The sequence below is a fragment of the Rattus norvegicus genome, chromosome 4 (assembly GCF_036323735.1).
Source record: "Rattus norvegicus strain BN/NHsdMcwi chromosome 4, GRCr8, whole genome shotgun sequence".
Lineage (NCBI taxonomy): Eukaryota > Metazoa > Chordata > Mammalia > Rodentia > Muridae > Rattus > Rattus norvegicus.
Genome location: NC_086022.1, coordinates 94,778,214 through 94,802,629, shown reverse-complemented (window position 1 = coordinate 94,802,629; position 24,416 = coordinate 94,778,214). Strand labels below are relative to the sequence as shown.

Sequence of the window (24,416 nt, the reverse complement as noted above, 5' to 3'; positions counted from 1 at the left end):
TGAACCATATTTTCACCATTTTGCTAAAAGCAATCTATAGATTCAATTCAATCCCCATCAAAATTCCCACTCACTTCTTCATAGAGATAGAAAGAACAATTTGCAGATTCATTTGGAATAACAAAAACCCCAGGATAGCGATTAGTATCCTTAACAATAAAAGAACTTCTGCGGGAATCACCATCCCTGATCTAAAGAAGTATTACAAAGCTATAGTGATATGAATGGTATTGATACAGAGACAAACAGGTACATCAGTGGATTAGAATTGAAGACCCAGAAATGAACTCACATACCTATGGTCACTTGATTTTTGGCAAAGGAGTTAAAACTATCCAATGGAATGAAGACTGCATTTTCAACAAATGGTGCTGGTTCAACTGGAGGACAATATGTAGAAGAATGCAGATCGATCCATGCTTATCACCCTATACAAAGCTTAAGTCCAAGTGGATCAAGGACTTCCACATCAAACCAGATACACTCACAAAAATAGAAGAAAACATGGAGAAGAGTCTCAAACACATGGGCACTGGAGAAAATTTCCTGAACAAAACACCAACGGCTTATGCTCTAAGGTCAAGAATTGATAAATGGGACCTCATAAAACTGCAAAGCTTCTGTAAGGCAAAGGACATTGTCATTAGGACAAAATGGCAAGCAACATATTGGGAAAAGATCTTTACCAATATCATATCTGATAGAGGGCTAATATCCAAAATATACAAAAAATTCAAGAAGTTAGAATCATTAGAGCTAAATAACCCTACTAAAATTGGGTACAGAGCTAAACAAAGAATTCTCAGCTGAGGAATATCAAATGGCAGAGAAGTACTTAAAGAAATGCTCAACATCCTTAGTCATCAGCGGAATCCAAATCAAAACAACTGAGGTTCCATTTTTCACCAGTCAGAATGGCTAAGATCAAAAACTCAGGTGACAGCAGATGCTGGCGGGATGTGGAGAAAGAGGAACACTCCTCCATTGTTGGTGGGATTGTAGACTGGTACAACCATTCTGGAAATCAGTCTGGAGGTTCCTCAGAAAATTGGACATTCCACTATCTGATGACCCAGCTATGCCTCTCTTGGGCATATACCCAAAAGATGCTCTAACATACAACAAAGACACGTGCTCCACTATGTTCACAGCAGCCTTATTTATAATAGCCAGAAGCTAGAAAGAATCCAGATGCCCTTCAACAGAGGAATGGGTACAGAAAATGTGGTACATCTACACAATGGAATATTACTCAACTATCAAAAACAATGACTTTATGAAATTCATAGGTAAATAGATGGAACTGGAAAATATCATCCTGCATGAGGTAACCAAACCACAGAAAACCACACATGTTATGCACTCTCTGATAAGTAGATATTAGCCTAAAATCTCAAATTACCCAAGATACAATCCACAGACCACATGAAGTTCAAGAAGCAGGATAACTAAAGTTCACATGTTTCTCTCCTTCTTAAAAGGGGTAACAAAAATATTCATAGGAGGGTACGTGGAGGCAAAGTTTGGAGCAGAGCCTGAAGGTATGGCCATTCAGAGCCTGCCCCACCTGGGTATGCAGTCCATATATATGTGTGTATGTATGTATGTATGTATGTATGTATGTATGTATGTATGTATGTATGTATGTACTCACCAAGACTAGAGAAGATTGATGAAACTAAGAATTGCATGCTGACAGGTACCGGATATAGATGTCTCCTGAGAGACACTGCACGAGCATGTCAAAAACAAAGGCAAATGTAGAATGTGAGCAACAAACCATTGTACTGAGAATGGGGTCCCCATTGGAGGAATTAGAGAAAGGATTGAAAGAGCTGAAGGGGCTTGCAACCCCATAAGAACAACAATGCCAACCAACCATATCTCCCAGGGACTAAACCACTACTCAAAGTCTATACATGGACTGAACCATGGTTCCAGCTGCGTATGTAGCAGAGGTGGCCTTGCTGGGCACTGATGGAAGGAGAATCCCTTGATCCTGTCAAGGTTGGACCCCCAGTGCAGGAGAATATGGTGAGGGGGCTGTAAGGGGGGTGGATGTGGAGGGTAACATCCTTTTAGAAGAAGGGAAGGGGGATGGGATAGGTGGCTTATATCTGGGAAATCAGGATAGGGAATAACATTAGAAATGTAAATAAAAAATATCCAATAAAAGAAAGAAGAATTAATTCTTTAGGATTATATTTGTGACACAATGAAATATCAAGCAATGTAAAAATTTTATTACATAAAAATCAAATGGCATGTTGGTCATTTACAGCTAGCTGCATTAATTAATATAACAGCACCTTCATTATTCTTCTCTGCTAACACAAAACACTTCGTATACTTGATCAGAAACAAGGGTGACTTGCAATAGACAGAGAAGGAACTATCAGAGACACCAGAGGCAGGACCTGCCTGCCTGTCACATCTTCATTTCCTCTATTTCATGAAATATTTCTGTGACTTTGTTTATGGTAGAAAAATTCTACCATATTTTATGTGGCATCATTCTGCAAAGTGTCCTTGTGCTGCCAAACTAGGAACAAATGCCCTCACAACTCTGTTGTCATAATGTATTTAATCTAACCAATGAGAGGTTGTTTTTGCTTTTGTTTTTTCTTGTTCTTTTTGTGATTGAAAAGACAGGGAATGGCAAAGCACATGGCTTTTATAAGTGAACTCTAAGCCAAAGTTATCTATCCTTTTTTTGGCAACATGGACATGGAAATTGAGAGTTCACTCTATTGTGCTTTTATAAATGCCTAGACTTAATATACTTCTTAGAACATCTGATAAGGACTTGTGATATTCTCTGAAAAGGTCTAATCACAGGACAGTGCTGGTGCATGTCTACCCAGCCTCCCCCAACTCCTGCAGCCCTCTCTGTTTACTCCATGATGGAGGAGGCAAGCACATTCCGGCTTACTCAGGTTCCATGACCTTCTGGTTGAACTTTTCCCCCCAGGACAGGGTTTCTCTATGTATAGCCTTGGCTATCCTGGAACCCTCTGTGTAGATCAGGCTGGCCTCAAACTCCCAGAGATCTTCCTGCCTCTGCTGGGATTAACGGTGTGCACCACCGCTACCTCCCGAAGTTTTAACTGGAGGGAAATAAAAAGGGTTGGTAAGGCAGCAGCAATGAGACTAGAGTATCTTGTGCTTCTGTGTAGTTCTTCCTGGTTGTGGATTAAGCAGTGACTCTTTCTGCATCCTCTTTTTGTCCCAACAGATCTCAGGGTTACATCCTTTGCTCTGGTTCCAGCTGCTGAAGACCCCCTTCATGCTCTGCCAAACCCAGAGCTTCCCTAAATAACCAAGTCCGGGCGCTGCAGCATCTGTGTTGGTTCCTTTATTGCTCCTTGCTGTCCTTTGACAGCCAACTTCACTTAATTCCGTTCAATGAACTGACTGACTATACTACTTACTGCCTATTTCAAGGGTTCCATGTAGTGGAGTCTCAGTTTACTTGATCTATGTTTGACTGTTTATATCAGATCAATGAAATACCATTAATAATGGTAAATATGTGAGATAAGGATAGTCAGCTTCATAACTGTAACTGATGGTGTAAGTTTTCTAAGAGGTAAACGTGGATGAGTGGGGTCACTAGATTTCTGTTGTAATATCACAAAGATTAAAAATCATCCTGGGGACACACTCAAACTAATAGAAGAAAAACTAGGGAAGCATCTGGAACACATAGGCACTGGAAAAAATTTCCTGAACAAAACACCAATGGCTTATGCTCTAAGATCAAGAATCGACAAATGGGATCTCATAAAACTGCAAAGCTTCTGTAAGGCAAAGGACACTGTGGTTAGGACAAAACGGCAACCAACAGATTGGGAAAAGATCTTTACCAATCCTACAACAGATAGAGGCCTTATATCCAAAATATACAAAGAACTCAAGAAGTTAGACCGCAGGGAAACAAATAACCCTATTAAAAAATGGGGTTCAGAGCTAAACAAAGAATTCACAGCTGAGGAATGCCGAATGGCTGAGAAACACCTAAAGAAATGTTCAACATCTTTAGTCATAAGGGAAATGCAAATCAAAACAACCCTGAGATTTCACCTCACACCAGTGCGATTGGCTAAGATCAAAAACTCAGGTGACAGCAGATGCTGGCGAGGATGTGGAGAAAGAGGAACACTCCTCCATTGTTGGTGGGATTGCAGACTGGTAAAACCATTCTGGAAATCAGTCTGGAGGTTCCTCAGAAAATTGGACATTGAACTGCCTGAGGATCCAGCTATACCTCTCTTGGGCATATACCCAAAAGATGCCTCAACATATAAAAGAGACACGTGCTCCACTATGTTCATCGCAGCCTTATTTATAATAGCCAGAAGCTGGAAAGAACCCAGATGCCCGTCAACAGAGGAATGGATACAGAAAATGTGGTACATCTACACAATGGAATATTACTCAGCTATAAAAAACAACGAGTTTATGAAATTCGTAGGCAAATGGTTGGAACTGGAAAATATCATCCTGAGTGAGCTAGCCCAATCACAGAAAGACATACATGGTATGCACTCATTGATAAGTGGCTACTAGCCCAAATGCTTGAATTACCCTAGATCCCTAGAACAAACGAAACTCAAGACAGATGATCAAAATGTGAATGCTTCACTCCTTCTTTAAATGAGGAAAAAGAATACCCTTGGCAGGGAAGGGAGAGGCAAAGATTAAAACAGAGACTGAAGGAACACCCATTCAGAGCCTGCCCCACATTTGGCCCATACATATACAGCCACCCAATTAGACAAGATGGATGAAGCAAAGAAGTGCAGACTGACAGGAGCCGGATGTAGATCGCTCCTGAGAGACACAGCCAGAATACAGCAAATACAGAGGCGAATGCCAGCAGCAAACCACTGAACTGAGAATAGGTCCCCTATTGAAGGAATCAGAGAAAGAACTGGAAGAGCTTGAAGGGGCTCGAGACCCCAAAAGTACAACAATGCCAAGCAACCAGAGCTTCCAGGGACTAAGCCACTACCTAAAGACTATACATGGACTGACCCTGGACACTGACCCCATAGGTAGCAATGATTATCCTAGTAAGAGCACCAGTGGAAGGGGAAGCCCTGGGTCCTGCTAAGACTGAACCCCCAGTGAACTTGTCTATGGGGGGAGGGCGGCAATGGGGGGAGGGTTGGGAGGGGAACACCCATAAGGAAGGGGAGGGGGGAAGGGGATGTTTGCCCGGAAACCGGGAAAGGGAATAACACTCGAAATGTATATAAGAAATACTCAAGTTAATAAAAAAAAATCATCCTGGGGAACTTAGACTGGATTTTTCACCTTTTGGGGACGTACTGGAAATATTTTCCTGAATAAAGGAGACTAGGGCAGTGGTCAGATAGCCAGTTTGAGTCCATTTGTAGATGGAAAACTAGTTCTGTAATGGTTATAATTTAAATGCACCAAGATTTAGAAGAAACGGAAAGAATAGAAGGTGTGTTATTCTCAATTTGGATGGAGAGAGCTTGCAAGGCTACATAACAGATTTAGACTTAGAAACATGCCTACAGAAACTAAATAAGAAGGACAGTTTCATATTCAGTCCCATAAATGGTTGGGTAAGCATGTGAAGTGATTTCATGCTGGCTGTAAGCTGTGTGGGTATAAAAAAATGCTCATTCAACTGGGCACCATACTGGTAAGTTCATTGCAGACATCAGGGAAAGCAACTGAGCTTCCCATCGCGGGTTGCCTTGGTTTCAGGATCCACGTAAGGCTGAGTTTACAGCAAACAGGCAGGTGAACCGAGGCTAGGTGGCATTACCACCACTGCCTTGAACAAAGCCATTCTATTCTTCCTGGAAATGAATTTAAAATGATTGGTCCTGTGAAGCTCTCCCTGTAAGATTCACTTTTACCTCATTCAGAGTTTAAACATTTCCAATTCTCCAGTCAAATAGAATCCCACAGGTGTCTCGCTTCTCTCTCTCATCACAGTGGGAGTTGAGAGAGCCCGATGCACTGCATAGGGGAAGGAGCTAAAAGGTCTGGAGTCCAGGCTGGCTGGATTTAGATTTCAACTCTGCTCTGTCATCTGTGTAGGCTTACACCTTTGTTTGTTTGTTTGTTTGTTTGTTTGTTTGTTTTGGGGTTTTTTTTGTTCCTTATTGTTGATTTGTTTTGGTCCTTCCTATTTTGGTGGTTTAAAATACTTTACACTGTGAATACCACAATAACCAAAAGAGCCACTCTATACAGAGGATGTCAGAGGGGATCTGACACATAGTAAACAACAAATTTGTACATGTCACCTTACGTAGGATCCACATACCAAACTGTAACCATACCCCATAGCTAGGATCATTGTGTTTTCTACTCTATGTGTATTGCCAAGTCTACCACATGCTAAATACTAAATAATTGTTTGCTTAGCAACTGAATTTTTAATTAGTTAATTTTCTTTAAAAGTTTATTTTTCTTTCTCAAAGAAAACAAAAGCCTATGCATTAGCTTTGATGGTGTTTGTCACAGAGCTTCCATGACCATCACTAGAAAAGAGATTAGCTTGCATTTCAATTAGTTAACCATTAAGTTAACTATTGTAACTATTAAGTGCAAATTGATATCTACACACTTAGGTTCAAACAGAAGCACATTCACATTTCAGTTGTAAACATTAGTGAAATCATTATAAGGGAGGGTTTTATTAAAACAACTAAAAATAAATTGTAGATGTGCTAAAGAATGGAATAGCTATTCATTTAGATTTTCTTTTGCAGATAGATGAAATAATTTATAAAGAAATTATGTTTAGACTTGGTTAATTCATATTAAACATACAGAGAATTGCTGAATTGTAATGAATATCCAATTATTATCACTGTGTCAAATAGCCTTGTTCTTTAATAATTAAAATTAGTATAATTAATAAATTAGTATAAAAGGGACCCTTTCCTACTCTTTAAAAAATCTACTCTAGGTTTAATTATGGGAGGGGGTCTGAGTGAAGGTAGGTATCCATGAACACCACTGCCCAAAAGGCCATTAGATTTAGATTCCCTTGAAGGTAGAGTTACAGATGGTTGTGAGTCACCTGATATGGATGTTGTAAATGAGACTCAGCTTTTTTATAGAGCAGTATGAATTCTTAGCTATTGAACCAGCTCTCTAGCCAAAGATAATATCGAATGATAAGTTACCTTTATTGTTTTTCCAACAAGTGTTTGTAATCATGATAATGTTCCCATATATCCCACTGACAGTATCGTGAAGACTGTCACACATACCTATCTTATTTGCTAGTACCTCCAGGAAGCCACCCTTGATGCTAGATAAGCATCTATTAAAAAGTGGGTGATCTCTTCATTGATATCTTTATGTGCATCCTATTGTTTCAGTGATGGACATATTTGAGGGATCCCACTTCTTATGATGTCTAGAAAACTGAAAATCTAAGGATGATCCTGACAAAAGTACAGCTTACAGATCAGTTTCAGATTCAAGGAGCTGGGAGGCTGAGTAGCATGGTCATTGAAGCTGTCTTAAAAATCATAGCCAAGGTTCAGGTAAGAGCTCTTTTGAGATTATGACCTTAGTTAATAAAGGAAAAAAACAAAAAGATAAAGGACACTCTACCATCCCAAACTACAAGGCAAAGATGGAAATATGATGCTTACCAATACAGTCACCACGCGTAGAACCACACCTCGCATGTTATTCTCCAGTTTCTTGTCTGTCAGTGATCCATTCAGACCTGTGACAGGATTCCAGCACCCAAGCTGAAAAGGCAAAGAATCTTTGGTCACTTCTCTGACTGAAGAGCAGCCCCATCACCTCTGAGGAGGCCTTGTAGAGGACTGTGTGAAACCTCATGTAATAACTGGTAGGAAAAAATTATCCCTTTTAACAGCAGATGAAGCAATCAGAAATGGCGTCTCTTGCCTTTAAAAAGCATCATATGGCATATGTCAGAAGCCAGTATGCTTTACAAGAATCACAGAAGACATCTGAATTAATGAGGAGTCACACTCACCAAAGGTTCCATCACCATGATGTGCTAACTGGTAGAATAAAAGTACATGTAACCCTTGCAGAATTTCTCACTAATATATCGGTTACTGCACAACTTAAATTCTCTCCGAGCCTTAATCCATTAAACTGTACATTGCTTTTAGTGGAAAAAGACTTTTAAAATATTATTTAAAATATTAAAAATATTGCTTTTATATAGGGAATAATCAGATATAAAGTGCCTGTGTACTTTGTAAGTGTGTGTGTGTGTGTGTGTGTGTGTGTGTGTGTGTGTGTGTGTTTTAAGTATTAACAGCACATAAAAACATAATTTAGATTTTGGTCAGTGCCACTGATTTTTTTGGAATATTTTGACAATAATCTTTCCATGAAAACCTTATGTTACTACCTCTTGTAGTATCCAGATCTGAGGGTTACCAGTTTTAAAATTACTACTTTCAAATGTCAGAGGAATAAAAGTTGATGAGTCTCAATTAAAACTAAGGAGGAGAGAAAAAATGACAAGGCTCTAGCTAATGAATGCCAGGTCTAGAAACAGATCTGCCGGGAACAGGGTTTGTGCACAGTGGGAATGTTGTCAGGCCCTTATCCTGATGCCAGCTTCATGAGCATTCACACTGAGACTGGTTCTGTGAATGCACAAGGTAAAAGCGTAACCCAGCTTCAGTCATATTAGAAACAATTTGATTAATTGAGTGCTTACAGGGACATCTGGTTACTTGTGCCATTCCCTGCAATGATGATTTATTTCTTTGTACTGAGTTTTGTCTGTAGCTTCCACAGTCAACATACTGGCAAATGTCCCTCCAAACAAACAACTTGGGTGCTTCTTATTAAAGCCTAAGCATCTCTTTGAGCTCCCAAAAGGTGTTTAATTAAGAGAACTGAAATGTGCTCAATTTATTGCGAGAGACGGAGATGTCACAATATGATCAACAAAGCCAGGTTTTTCCTTATTAAGGTAATTTGGAAAAGCTTGATAATTGTTGGTTTCAACTGTAAGAGCACATTAAATTCATACCATGATATGTCATTCTTAGTTACATAAAAGTCTAATTAGAACTTAGATCCAATTAGCAAATCCAAATGTGTTGAAAAGTCTAATTATCAGAGATTGTGTAGCCCTCTTGCCAAATTTGCAACCTTATGGAAATTCCTTTGAGCTTTTGTTCTTTTCTGGAGTCACCCAGAGTCTATCCTCAATTGCCTTGTTTGACAAGCACTTTCTAATTACTTCAAGAAGATTTTATTTTTCTAGACTACATATTGGTACGGAAATGGCAATGCTGACATTAGTGAAGTCCTAGATCCCTAGATGCTGATTACTGGATTTCCAGCTTAACAAATGACATCAAACACTTATTAATGATGATATTGACCTGCTGCTTCAGCAATTACAAACATTTCTATTTTTTACCTCCAAAAGTATGTTTAGAGTTTGATCAAACTATTGTTACTTTGCCCATGGACCTGATGTCTATCCCACCAACTGACCTTGGCGTTCTCCGGGCAAGTGCTGCTGCATTAGGAGTGACGTTAGAGTAATACACAACATGGTTTTCCCAGACCATGAACCCTCTGAGTTTCTCTGAGTCATTGCCCCTTTTGAATACAATTAAATAATTCACTATCACATACATTCTAGTGCATTCTCTTACATTTAAACTGGAAATACCTACAGAAAAGCAGAGCAGGTAGAAATACGTAAATATCTGACATCCTACTTTGGCAATAGCTTGAACATTTATTTCTTCTCATTTTGCTCTCTAATTTTCATGTGTGTAAGACTGTTCCAAACAAATGCAAATTTACATACATACAGGTTATAAGACACCTGGGCTTTCTGAATGATGATTTTAGTGATCTGTGATGTTATTTTATTCTGTGCCATCTTATGTGCTTGACAATTACACTTACCATGTTGTTCCTGTCTCTTAATACCTATAGATTGAACTTTGAGATTGGTGATGCTCTTGTATATGAATATATAAGAGAGTATATCAGCTTTCTTATGTGTGTATAAAGCCAAAATAATAGGTATTTCCTATGTAGAGCACATCTTGAAAGCATTCATAAATAATTTCTGAGTGTCAGTCACAGAGCTGAAATCTTTATGCAAGATGTTGAAGTGTCACAACGACTATAAGATGGCCCTTTTGCCATTATTTCTTAGAAATCACCCATAAGCTCTCACATAAGGTCATACATATATCTACTAAGAGGTGAAACTAAGGTTCCAACTAATTCCATTTAAGTTCCATCGTTAGGATTTTAAAATGATTTTGTCTCATGATTTATGGATCCCTTTGATAAATTCATGATCTATTTGAGGTGGTAGAAAACATATTCATGTTTCTATGTTAAGGAAATTAAGGTTTAGAACTGGAAGTGGTTTGCTCAAAATTGTCATCATAACTGTATAAGCATAATTGCAACATGTATATAGTATACAATGTGTAAATTAAATAAGGGTTTGACTTTTATTAACTCATTTAATTATCAAAACCTTTGAAGGACAGGACCATTCTTGTCCCCATTTAATAGAAGAGGGGTCTGAGAACAGACAATATATCGTATATTGTTTATCTATATAAGCAGTCAAGAGAGCCAAGCATTAACTGACCCAAAGTGAGATCATCCCATGGGAGAGATGCAACGCCAACACTGTCCCTGACACTCTGATTGCTTGCAGACAGGACCCTAGCATAATGAAAAAGTTTCATCCAACAGCTAATGGAAACAGATGCAGAGACGTATGGCCAAACATCAGGCAGATCTCAGGGAATCTTGTAGGAGAGTGGGGGATAGAATAGAGCAAGCCAGACCTATGGAGTTAAATAACCTGGATACATGGGGCCTCAAAAGACCCTGGACTACCAACCAAAGAGCATGCTGGGCTGGTCCTAAGTCACCACTCTACATTTGTCGCACATGTACAGCTTGGTTTTCATGTGGGTCCCCTAACAATTGGAGCAGAGTCTTTCTCTGACTCTGTTGCCTGTCATTGAACTCCTTTCCCCTACCTGGACTGCTTTCTCAGGCCTCAACAGGAAAGGATGTGCTTAGTCCTGCTGGGACTATCTCAGGGTGCAGAAGTGCCCAAGGGTCTTCCCCTTCTCTAAGGAGAAGAAAAGGGGGTAATTGGGGTAAGGGATTTGCAAGAGCAGGACTGGGAGGGAAGGAGGGGAGGCTGTGATTGGCATATAAAGTGAATAAAAACATAAATTGTGGAAAGAGAAAAAAGGATGGCAGAAAATAAGTAGAGTGGGGAGAAAAACGGAGTAAACATAAAGTGCTCAAAATATTGGAATTTCCAGTTTGGAAAGATTGATTTAGTTAAAATGAATGCCAAACTCATTGAATTTCCTGTATGTGCTAATGATGTGTCTGAAACAGTGTATGATAGATGGTGGAATAAGCAATAGCAGCGTGCAGGTACAAGGCCATGCATTCACATCCTTTAGATGGATAATTCAGGTGTTAAGGTCTCTTGGTTTCTGTTCATGCATATTCATCTCTCGAAGGTTCACTCTCAGTTATTGTGCTTGATTATAGCAAGTCCTTCTGATAAAAAGCAAGACAAACTAAGTGACATTCACATATATTCAAACTACATCATCATCTACAAGAAGTAATACTCCTTGAATCAGAACAACACTGAGCAGCAAAATGTATGCGGAATTCTGAAGGGATTTAACCCAGGATCAAACTCAGAGCTTCTTCAGCTACCTCTCTGCTTTCATTGTTTGAAAATCTCCTTAACTTGACATCTCTGGAGAAGTGGGGAAGGTTGTTTTATGTCTGGTCGTGGTTTTGCTTTTGTTTCTGCTTTGTTTTGTTTTCAAAGAAACTGGAGGCAAATAGTGAAAATACACACAGTATCTAAAGATACCCTTAGAACCTAGAAGAGGAAATTGGATGCCCTGGAGCTAGATGTCGGTACTGTGAACTAAATTTCATTCTTCTTTTTTAATTGGTTGTTTTGTCTATTTACATTTCAAATGTTATCCCCTTCCCAGTTTTCCCTCCACAAACACCCTATCCCCTCCCTAACCCCTGCTGCTATGAGGGTGCTCCCCAACCTGCCACCCACTCTTAACTGCTGAGCAACTACCCAGTCTTACCACCTCATACAGACTCTCAACCAAGTGCTCTCCAAATAAAAAGTAAGTAAAAGTGACTCCTGTGGCATACGAAATCTGCAGAAAGGCCCTCTGTTAATAGTGAAGAGGATTTCTTATCTGGGGACTGTGGTGATGCCCCAGTGAGCAAAGTACTTCATGCACAAACATGGGAATTGGAATTTTAATTCCCCACCAACTTAAAGCTAGGCACAAGGGATGTACACACTTCCATAATCACAGTACTAGATTTCAGGGACTTGCTGATCAACGTTTATCTAAAACGTGTAGATTTAGAGAGAGACCTTGTTTAAAAAAATAGAGGTAAATACTTGAACTCCAACTCTGTTTTCAACACGTGCATTCACACATGTATATATATGCTCAGACACCCACACACCTACACACGCACAGGCACACACACACAGACACTGTTCAGAGAAAAAGACCAGAAATTCTACATCTTTACAACTGCAGTATATAGATTTCCTGTGTTTTCTCTTATTGCCTGAAGTCATTTCAGAAGCTTTAAAATGCTTAGTGCTCTAATTATTTCCTTCACTGGAGCTTTGGCAATAATAACCATGTAGCCTCAGTTAAATCAATGGAATAGCTTGTGTTCAACAAACTGCCTGATGCATTTGCATGAGCACAGTTGTGCTCTTAATATTATGCATGCTAACGACCAAGTTTATATATTTACTCTTTTCTCCGCAATGCTTTCACTTTCCATTGGCCACGGGCTGCAAAGGATGACTCTTGACTTGGGAGTTTCACATCACTGTTTCTCAAACAGCGTTAGATGTCAAAAAGAACTGAACTGTTCAACTTTAATTTTATGCTTAATAGTTTGTAGACTTTAATAAGGGGAGTCAAGAGAACTCTAATTGAATATGAATGGAATGACCAGCGTTTATGAGCTGCACTCTCATGGAACAAAGGAACTCTGGCTATATATCAAAGCACCAGGGAGGACTTGACACACCCTGTGCTGAGAGCTTATGCTGCCACGTGGTGGGCTTCATCTACTTGCTTCCTCAGCCTTCAGGCTAAAAGGGAAACTGCCAAAAATGTAGTCAAGCTATCTTTAAAGCCAGCCATTTAGAAGTGTGCAGAATTTATTTGGTAAATGTTGTTGAATCTGTAATGATCTAGAAATATAAAGAAAAATGCTTGTGGCACATTGAGTCAGAAACACTCTTTATAAAGTTGCATGGCAATGTTTCCTCTTTAGACATGCACAGGAGTGTGGTGGCCCAGGAATCGTTCCAATATTAATTCTCTTTATGTTATTTTCCATCCGTAAAGTAGTTTCAATTTGTAAGACTTGCTCCCTGGGGCACAGTTATGAGCTCCTGTGGGTATGCTGCGACATATGGGCCATTGCCATAGTCTTTCTTTGATCTTACTGGAAGTGGCTTCTGTGTTTATCCTTATATAATATGTGTATGTCTGTGTGGGAACGTATGTTTTGCTATTGAAAATCAAAAGTGGGCCAATGAGATGGCTCAGAAGGTAAAAGGTGCTTCTCGTCGAGCCTGGGAATCGGAGTTCTATCCCCAGGTCCCACACAATGAAGAGGTTGAACTGACTCCTAAACATTGTGCTCTGCCCTCCATGTGTGTATCCTGGCATCTGTGTACATAAACCATAACACATGCAAATGCATAAATCAATAGGAAAACAAAAGATCTTACAATATAAATAAAGTGACCTTATTAACTAATGTCTACAGATGAAGAATGTGAGAAACAGCACATCCCCAACACGCACACACATGCATGAGCATGCACATACAAGTATATAATTTCAGAAAAAGCTCAAATATATTAGGTAGTCACAAAAACCACTTTCAGTTATCTACTGCCAATTAACTGATTTCATACTAGAACATAATGATTTTTTCTTTCTTTTGTATTTCTTCCTGGTTTTAAAACACCATTACATTGGAATTACAGGCCATTCGTCCTCACAGTTAATTTTGTGTACTAAAGAATAAGAATGCTTATGTTTGAGCACTTACCAACAGTCCAGTGGTAAGTAAATAATACTAGGCTTCGGTTTCCTCTGCTCTCTCATGGGGATTAGAAATGACTTTGTCATGGGGCTGTTGGATTATCTATTGATATAATATATGTCAAGTATTATGTGCTTAACACAAAGCCTAAGGAAGTAATGGTTATTTATTAGCCAGGATTCTTTTGTTCCTGCTCACTGCTGTTCTCAGAGCAGCTTTTTACTTTACTAATAAAAACACATCTCTAAAGATGGAGTTCAAAGCTATAACATAACCTAGAAAAATTTGAAAATTCCTGATGATTCAGCTAAACCCTTTGAACAATTAACACAAGAATTTCATGGTGGCATCCTTAGTCCTCAGCCTTGTGTGAGTTTTTCAAGATCATTTCAATCACAGGTAAGATTATTCTAAAACATGCTGGAGTATTCAGGGAATGAAGCCCATCAACTGACTATTTCACACAATTATTCTCAGGTCTTGGCTACACTGGTCTCTTGAAATTGCTGACAAGCAACACAATCTGAAGTAAGGTATTTAAGTTTCTTAGTTGAAATTGGGTGTGTGTGAAACCTCTGTTAGGCCAGGTTGTTTCCTACCATGCCCATGGATGTACTAAGGTTGTCACAGTGTGGTTGTATAGGAACCGGATAGTACCGATAGACGAAGGCATGAGTTAAATACTCATGGTTTCCTTATTATTAGTCATCTTCCTGATTCTCCAACTAAAACTAAAGTTAACAAATCCCCCAAAAGTCCCAATTTGAGACAGGGTCTTCCTCCCACAATGCACCTCTGCAGTTTTTTTCAGGATGATTTATCTCGTTCAAATCAAACGTGATTTGCATTGTGTTCCCATCTTAAATGAGTAGTGTTTTTCTACAATATCTTAGCATTTAGTGATTACACCCATTTAAAGCTTGCTGGATTTTCTTTTTGTTTCAGATTGTATTGAAACCACCTGGCAGCTCAGCTCCCGCTAGGTCACTTCAGTCCTTGACATTATTCATTTAGTAACGTTCATGTTTACTGAAGACATCTTATGAGGCAGAAATGGTGCCAAGTTCTGCATATAATTTAATTTATGTTTTTGCTCCAATTGTGTCAGGAAAGTACTGAATTATTCCAATTTTTACGGAGGAAGAAATGGAGGATTAGAAAGACTAATTGGCATGGTTCGGGTTGTGTACCTAGCTAGCGACAGGGCCGGAATTTGAACACAGGTGGTTCGGCTGTTAGGGCATTCCGACTTTAGTCATTAGGATGCTTTTTCAGGCGGAAGTAAGACAAAGTGCATATAGATAGATCTGAAGGCCTTTTGATGATTAATTTTCCCATGTCAGGCCCTGAGGAAGTACAATTGCCTCTGCTAAAAATCCCTTTTGTGTTTTCATGATTCACGCTTGTCTTCTGGTAAATGGAATTGGAGACCTGTAGCTAACATACAAGGAGAAGACATTCTAGTTTATGAATGACTATAACTATGTCAGTGTGGGAGGATTGGCTTGTAATGACTGGTGAAAAATACATGAACATTGAACTGGATTTTCAAGGTTAGTTTTTTTCTTCCAGAAAAATTAATGTTTTTGAATCTTAGTGTCTTCTACTATGATGAAATGTGTTGTTAACAAAACGAATTCTGAATTTATCATCCACAAAGCTTATTAGTGAAAGATTAATTTTGTGATTTTTGTGGATGGTTTCCTTTTGCTACATTTCATTTGTCTAGCCCAGTGGTTCTCAATCTGCCTAATGCTGCAACCCTTTAATACAGTGCCTTACGTTGTAGTGACACCCCAACCATAAAATTGTTTTTGTTGCCGGTTCATAACAAATTTTGCTATTATGAATTGTAATGTAATTATTGGAGATAGGGGTTTGCCTAAGGGGTCATGATTCACGGGCTAAGAACTTGTCTAATATGTGTATGAATGTGAGGATGTATATGCCACTCTGCATATGTGGAGATCCGAGAAAAGTTTGTGGGAGAATTCCTTTCTTTTTGCCATGTGGAGCTCAGGGATCAAATTCAGGCTGTCTGGCTAGGCAGAAAGTGACTTTTCCTACTGAGCAAATTTAATGATCCCAGGAGGCTTCTTATATTATCAGAAATCCAAATTCTTAAAGGTTTTTTAAAAGAATTTATATTCACCTATTTTACATCTATGAAAGTTCTGTCTTATGTACACCAGAAAAAGACATCAATTCAAAGACAGTTGTGAGCCACCATGTGGTTGTGGGACATTGAACTTAGGACTTCTGGAAGAACAGACAAGTGCTCTTAACCACTGAGCTATCTCTAGCCACGGCAAGCCCAGTTAATACACATAGAAACGTGATGACTGCAAATGCTCTCATCAGCAAAGACCATTGTATCAATTAAAAAGAGACTTCCAGAAACATTTGCAAAACCCTTGACAATTTTGTTTGTAGATGTGCAGCAAGTACCTACAATGCTACTTACCATATAGTTTATAAGTAGTAAATAGTTGACAAATGAATTAATTGGTTTTATTTTTCTCAAAAAAATGTATGCAGTAGTGTAATGTTTTAGCAGGAGGGCTTTACCCTAAGGTGAGGGACAAATCAAATGATCACTTGAAATCTGTCTAGCACTTGTTTAATATGATTAAATTCCTAACCAAAGCCATTCTTGTGAGGAACAAGAGGCTTATTGTTCACGCTGCCTTGTCACATTCATTGTAGATGTATAATCAGCATTGTAATCAGTTTACCACATGCATAGTAACATGCATCTAAGTTACCCAGGCTTTTCCTATGAGTCTGCCCTCGCTCACACATCTGCTCAGACTCAATATACAAAGGAAGAAGGTGGGATTCTCTGTGAATCATCAAATAGCTGGCTATGCCTGTGAGTATCCTTAGCATCTTTGAAGATAACTCTAATTTCACTGCAGAGGATTACAAACATTTAAACAATTGAGACTTACATAAATAAAGAAATCCACATTAAGTAGAGTGTAAAATGTTAGCGTATACATAATTACCATGCCTTTGTGGATCTGTTTGCTTATCTTTTTTTAACCAGCTGTTTTACATATTTTCCATATACATCCATAGTCAAGGAATAGGTAGAAAAAGGCATATCTGAAAATCAAAGGAAGGAGCAGGACAGATGTTGAAATGGATGCCTAGATTAACGGATCACAACAGAGTTCAGCAAAGAACAGTTAGTACACTATTTGCAGCTGTCTAACCCTGACCTTAAGAGCACTAGCATGTAACTGCATGTGCATCTGGTCTAACTAGCCAGCATAGTAGCCTTGGCAGCATAATAGTAGTCTGTCTTCACATCAAGAACCTCAGGTAGAAGCAGAATATGCCTCTACTATTCTCATTTCCCCATTTAGAACCACACATTAAGGACTAGGATATATTAAAGTAACCATATACACAGTATAAATTAGAATTTCACAACCACTCTGAAATCCTCATGAAATAAAGGTTTAGAAAAAAAGAATAACTTAATTTTGTATATCAGTTTGAGTCTTGGCACAGAGACTCTACAATCATTCTGAGAGTGGGAGAAGGGAGAAAAAGAAAAAAGAAAAAAAACTCGCAAATCTCAAGTAAATAGAAAATATCTTCCCGTAATACTGTATTATTATACTCAAATATCTAGTCCTCAAAAAAATTAAAAATTATTAAAAACAAAAGAATATACCTTCTTTTCAGCACCTTAGGGCATGTTCTTTAAAATTGACCATGTAATCTGTCACAAAACAGGCCCCAACAGATACAGGAAGATAGAAATAATCCCATGCATCCTATCAGATCACCATGCACTAAGACTGGTCTTCAATAACAACAATAATGACAGAATGCCCATATATACATGGAAGTTGAACAATGCTCTACTCAATGATAACTTGATCAAGGAAGAAGTAAAGAAAGAAATTAATGACTTTCTAGAATTTAAAGAAAATGAAGGCACAACATACCCAAACTTATGGGATACAATGAAAGCAGTGCTAAGAGGAAAACTCATAGCTCTGAGTATCTCCAAAAAGAAATTGGAGAGAGCATACATTTGTAGCTTGACAGCACATGGAAAACCTCTAGAACAAAAAGAAGCAAATACACTCAAGAGTAGTAGAAGGCAGGAAAAAATCAAACTCAGGGGTGAAATAAACCAAGTCGAAAAAAAAGGACTATGCAAAGAATCAACAAAACCAGGAGCTGATTCTTTGAAAAAATCAACAAGACAGATAAAAGCTTGCCAGACTAACCAGAGGGCACAGAGAGTATCCAAATTAAGAAAACCAGAAATGAAAAGGGCAACATAACAACAGAATCTGAGGAAATCAAAAAATCACATACTACTGCAAAAGCCTATATTCAACAAAACTGGAAATTCTGAATGGAATGGTCAATTTTCTAGACAAATACCAGCAACCAAAGTTAGATTAGGATCAGATAAACCATCTAAATAGTCCCATAACTCCTAAAGAAATAGAGACAGTTATTAAAATCTCCCAACAAAAAAAAAATCCCAGGACCAGATGGGTTTAGTGCAGAACTCTCTCAGACCTTCATTGAAGACCTCATACCAATACCCTCCAAACCATTGCACAAAATAGAAACAGAATGAGCACTATGCAATTTCTTCTATGAAGCCACAATTATGCTTATACTAAAACCACACAAAGACCCAACAAAGAAAAAGAACATCAGACCAATTTCCCTTATGAATATTGAAGTAAAAATACTCAATATAATTCTCACAAACCCCATCCAAGAACACATCAAAAAACTGTCCATCCTGATCAAGTAGGCTTCATCCCAGGGATGCAGGGATTGTTCAATATGTAAAAATCCATCAACATACTCAACTGTGTAAACAAACTCAAAGAAAAAAGCCACATGATCATCTCATTACATGCTGAGAAAGCATTTGACAAAATTCATACTAAAATTCTTGGAAAATCAGGAATTAAAGGCCCATACATGAACATAGTTAAAGCAATATACAGCAAACCAAATCAAACTAAATAGAGAGAAACTTGAAGCAATCCCACTAAAATCAGGAACTAGACAAGGCTGCCCACCCTCTCCCTACTTATTAAATAAAGTTCTCAAAGTCCTAGCCAGAGCAATCAGACAACAAAATGGTCAAGGGGATACAGATTGGAAAGGAAGAAGTCAAAATATCATTATTTGCAGATGATATGATAGTGTACTTAAGGGACCTTAAAAGCTCCACCAGAGAACTACAAAGCCTGATAAACAACTTAAGCAAAGTGGCTGGGTATGAAATTAACTCAAACAAATCAGTAGCCTTCCTCTACTCAAAGGATAAACAGGCTGAGATAGAAATTAGGGAAATGACACCCTTCACAATAGTCACAAATAACATAAAATACCTCTGTGTGACACTAACCTAGCAAGTGAAATATCTGTATGACAAGAACTTCAAGTCTCTTAAAAAAACAAATTGAAGATCTCAGAAGATTGAAAGATAACAAATGCTCATGGATTGGCAAGATTAATATAGTAAAATTGGCCATTTCCCCAAAAGCAATGTACAGATTCAATGCAATCTCCATCAAAAGTCCAACTCAATTCTTCAGAGAGAGCAATTTGAAAATTCATTTGGAATAAAAAAAAACCGGGATAGTGAAAACTATCCTCAATATTAAAAGAGCTGCAGGAATAACCATCCCTGACCTCAAGCAGTATTGCAGAGCAATAATGATAAAAACTGTATGGTATTGGTACAGAGACAGGCAGGTAAATCAATGAAATAGAATTGAAGACCCAGAAATGAACCCACACACCAATGATCACTTTATCTTTGACAAAGGAGCTAAAACCATTCAATGAAAAAAAAGATAGCATTTTTAACAAATGGTGCCAGTTCAATGGGTAGAATGAAAATCTACCCATTCTTATCACCCTGTACAAAGCTTAAGTTCAAGTGGATCAAGGACCTCTACATAAAGCCAGATATACTCAAACTAATAGAAGAAAAAAGTGGGGAAGAACCTTGAACACATGGACTCTAGGGAAAATTTCCTGAATAAAACTCCATCGACTTATGCTCTAAGATCAAGAATTAACAAATAGGACCTCATAAAACTGTGAAGCTTCTATAATACAAAGGACACTGTCATTAGGACAAACAGTGACCCATAAATTGGGAAAAGATCTTTGTCTTTTGGAGGGCTAATATCCAATATATATAAAGAACTCAAGAAGTTAAACTCCAGAAAGCCCAATAACTTTTTTAAGGAATGGGATACAGTGCTAAACAGAGAGTTCTCAGCTGAGAAATATCAAATGACTGAGAAATACCCACAGAAGTATTCAACATCCTTCAGTCATCAGGGAAATGCAAATCAAAACAACCCTGAGATTCTACCTCACACCAGTCAGAATGGTTAAGATCTAAAACTCAGGTGACAACAGATGCTGGAGAGGATGTGGAGAGGGAGGAGCACTGCTCCATTTTTGGTGAAATTGCAAGCTTTTACAAAATCAGTCTGCAGGTTCCTCAGAAAATTAGACATTCTACTACCTGAGGACTCAGCTATACCTTTCCTGGGCATATACCCAAATGATTCTCCAACATACAACAAAGGCGCATGCTCCCCTATGTTCATAACAGCCTTATTTATAATAGCCAGAAGCTAGAAAGAACCCAGATGCCCTTCAACAGAGGAATGGATACAGAAAATGTGGTATATCTACACAATGGGATATTACTCAGCTATCAAAAACCATTGTTTTATGAAATTCATAGGCAAATGGATGGAACTGGAAAAATATCATCCTGAGTGAGGTAAACCAATCCCAAAAAGCACACATGGTATGTACTCACTGATAAGTGGATATTAGCCCAAAATTTCGAATTACCTAAGATACAATTTACAGACCACATAAAGCTGAAAAAGAAGGATGACCAGAGTGAAGATGCTTCAGTCCTTCTTAAAAGGGGGAACAAAAATATTCATAGGATGGGTTATGGAGACAAAGTTTGGAGCAGGGTATGAAGCAATGGTCATTCAGAGCCTGCCCCACCTTGGGATTCAGTACATATGTATACATCTACCAAAACTCGACAATATTGATGAAGCCAAGAAGTGCATGGGACAGGAGCTTGACAAAGCTGTCTCCTGAGAGGCTCTGACAGAATGTGACAAATACAGAGGTGAATGCTTGCAGCAAACCATTGAATTGAGAACGGGGTCCCTTTTTGAAGAATTAGAGAAAGGATTGGAGGAGCTGAAGTGGCTTCCAACCCCATAAGAACAACAATGCCAACCAACCAGATCTCCCAGGGACCAAACCACTACCCAAAGAGTACACATGGACTGACCCATGGCTCCAGCTGCATATGTAGCAGAGGATGACCTTGTTGGGCACCAATGGAAGAAGTCTTTGGTCCTGCCAAGCTGGATCCCCAAGTGTAGGGGAATGTCAGGTTGGGGATTCAGGAAGGGGTGGTGGTTACAGCAGGGGAACACCCTTATAGAAGAAGGGAAGGGGGGTAGGATAGGGGCCTTATGGATGGGAAAATGGGAAAGGGAAACATTTGAAATGTAAATAAAAAATATCAATTTAACAAAATCTATACAAAGGATCAACAAAAACCAGGGTCTGGTTCTTGGAGAAAATCAACAAGATAGATAAACCCTTAGCCAGACTGAACAGAATGCACAGACCGAATCTAAATTACCAAAATCAGAAATGAAAAGGGAGACATAATAATAGAAACCAAGGAAATTAAAAAAAAATCATCGGCTTCTACTACAAACCCCTATACTCCACAAAACTGGAAAATCTGGATAGGATTGCAAGCTGGTACAACCACTCTGGAAATCAGTCTGGAGGTTCCTCAGAAAATTGGACATAGTAATACCTGAGGACCCAGCTCTACCACTCCTGGGCATATCCCCAAAAGATGCTCCAACATACAATAAAGACACATGCTCCACTATGTTCATAGCAGCCTTATTTATAATAGCCAGAAGCTGGAAAGAACCCAGATGTCACGCAACAGAGGAATGGATACAGAAAATGTGGTACGTTTACACAACGGAGGACTACTTAGCTATTAAAGACAACGACTTCATGAAATTCTTAAGCAAATCGATGAAACTAGAAATATCATTCTGAATGAGGTAACCCAGTAACAAAAGAACAAACAGGGTATGCACTCACTGATAAGTGGATATTAGTCCAAAATCCAGGAATACCCAAGATACAACTTATAGACTACATGAAGCTGAAGAAGAAGGAAGACCAAAGTGTTGATGCTTCTTAGAAGGGGGAATAAAATACTCACAGAAGGAAATACGGAGACAAAATGTGGAGCAGAGACGAAAGGACAGGCCATCCAGATACTGTCCCACCTGGTGATCCATCTCATATACAGACACCAAATCCAGACACTATTGTGGATGGCAAGAAGTGCTTGCTGACAGGAGCCTGATATATCTGTCTCCTGAGAGGCTTTGCCAGAGTTAGACAAATACAGATTCGGGTGCTCACAGCCAACCATTGAACTGAGAACGGGTCCCTAATGGAGGAGTTAGAGAAAGGACTAAAGGAGCTGAAAGGGTTTTCAACCCCATAGGAAGAACAATATTAACCAGTTAGACCCCCAGAGTTCCCAGGGACTAAACCACCAACTAAAGCATATACATGGAGGAACCTATGGCTCCAGCCACATATGTAGCACAGGATGAACTTGTCAGACATCAATGGGAGGAGAGAGCCTTGGTCCTGTGAAAGCTAGATGCCCCAGTGTAGGGAATGCCAGGCAGAGAGGCGGGAGTGGGTGGGTGGGGGAGCACCCTCATAGAAGCAGGGGGAGGGAGGATGGAATAGGGGTTGCCAGTGGGGAAACTGGGAAAGGGGAAATGTAAATATTCAATAAAAAAGAAAAAAGAAACAAGCAGTAGTGGTCTCAGAGACACCCACATGCTGTCAAGGCTATTGGTTCCTCTCCATAGCATTATGTCCAGGCCCTGTTTCTGAAGACAGCACATACTTATATCATTGAACATGGAGAAGTTGAGCTATGCTCCACTCGAAGCCTCTCCTCAACTGGCTAGAATTTAGGGTCCTTTCTAGTATTCTACATGCTACTAGAATAATCACCAATGTCAACAAGCTACACAACTGTGACCTATGATAGTGACCTGCCTGCAAGTGATCTTGGTATAATGATGGCACTTTTTGATTGGATTTAAGGCACATGCCACAAGATGGAATCTATACCTCACACTGATGAAGTATTATGAACTTTGAAATTAGATAGCTCCTCGGTCCTAGGGGAAATCTTCTTCTATAATGACATATCACTACGCCCATATATCCATGTCTTGTTGAAATCATATAAAAGATACCTCCTCTTGCAGTAGATGGAAACTAATACAGAGACCCGCGTTATACAATGTGTAGAGAGTCAGCAATTTTAGGGCATTCAGTCCTAAATGGGAGGTTTTTATCAAACCTTTCCTCTCAAGGCTCAAGGATCTAGTCAGAAGAGAAGGTGGAAAGAGTGTAATGCCTGTAGGTTGTGGATAACTTCAAGGAAACAGTGTTTTCCAGACATACAGAGTCAGTGACCCCATGCCAAAGCCAAACAAGTTCAAGTGCTAGCAGTGAGAAGGTGGATGACACAAAGTCCTATCCTTAAACAAAAAGCTATTTGCAACTGATACTTGCTGGTAAAGGAGAAGTGAATGTGCTCTATTAGAGTATTGGAGTGTTACTGGGAATATTAACCACATACTCTTGGGCAAGCCTCATGCTCTGGAGTAGTTGGTGAACAAAACTGAATGGCATCTTTTTTGTGTGCTTTTTTTTTTTTTTTTTTTTTTTGGTCTTGTCTTACTGGCTTTTGCTTGTTTTCCATTTCAGTTTTTTTTTTAAGTTTTGGGATGGATATACATGGGAAAAACAAAATCATCATGTATGGTAGGTAGGGATGTAAGGAGGATTGGATGTGGGAGAATTGGTAGGGGGTGTAGACTATGATCAAAATTCATTAAAATATTTAAATAAAAAAACACAGAACACACAGCCCATCTAGAAGAGAAACATAAAAACTGAGGATGGGAGTCTTGATAATTATGATACAACTGTGCTTTTGTACTTGCTCACAGTACTAAAAGAAATACGGAGAAAGTCAAGAAATATGTGCATAAAAAACAGAGATATCAAAAAAAACCCTGTAGACAAAAGAAATCCTTGCTTCTAAGAAGTACAACTGAGTAGAAAGAATTCTGGAATCTTGG

At 38.9% G+C, this 24,416-nt stretch overlaps 1 protein-coding gene across 3 annotated transcripts in view; it reads right to left on the bottom strand.

Moving 5' to 3' along the window:
- Positions 1–24,416, bottom strand: part of Grid2 (glutamate ionotropic receptor delta type subunit 2) — a 1,477,190-nt gene that overhangs the window by 419,725 nt on the left and 1,033,049 nt on the right. For all 3 annotated transcript variants that reach the window (NM_024379.2, XM_017592903.3, XM_039108399.2), the window contains exon 9: positions 7,656–7,757. In NM_024379.2, coding sequence (NP_077355.2) covers positions 7,656–7,757 — 102 coding nt within the window. The remainder of the gene's footprint in view (positions 1–7,655; positions 7,758–24,416) is intronic.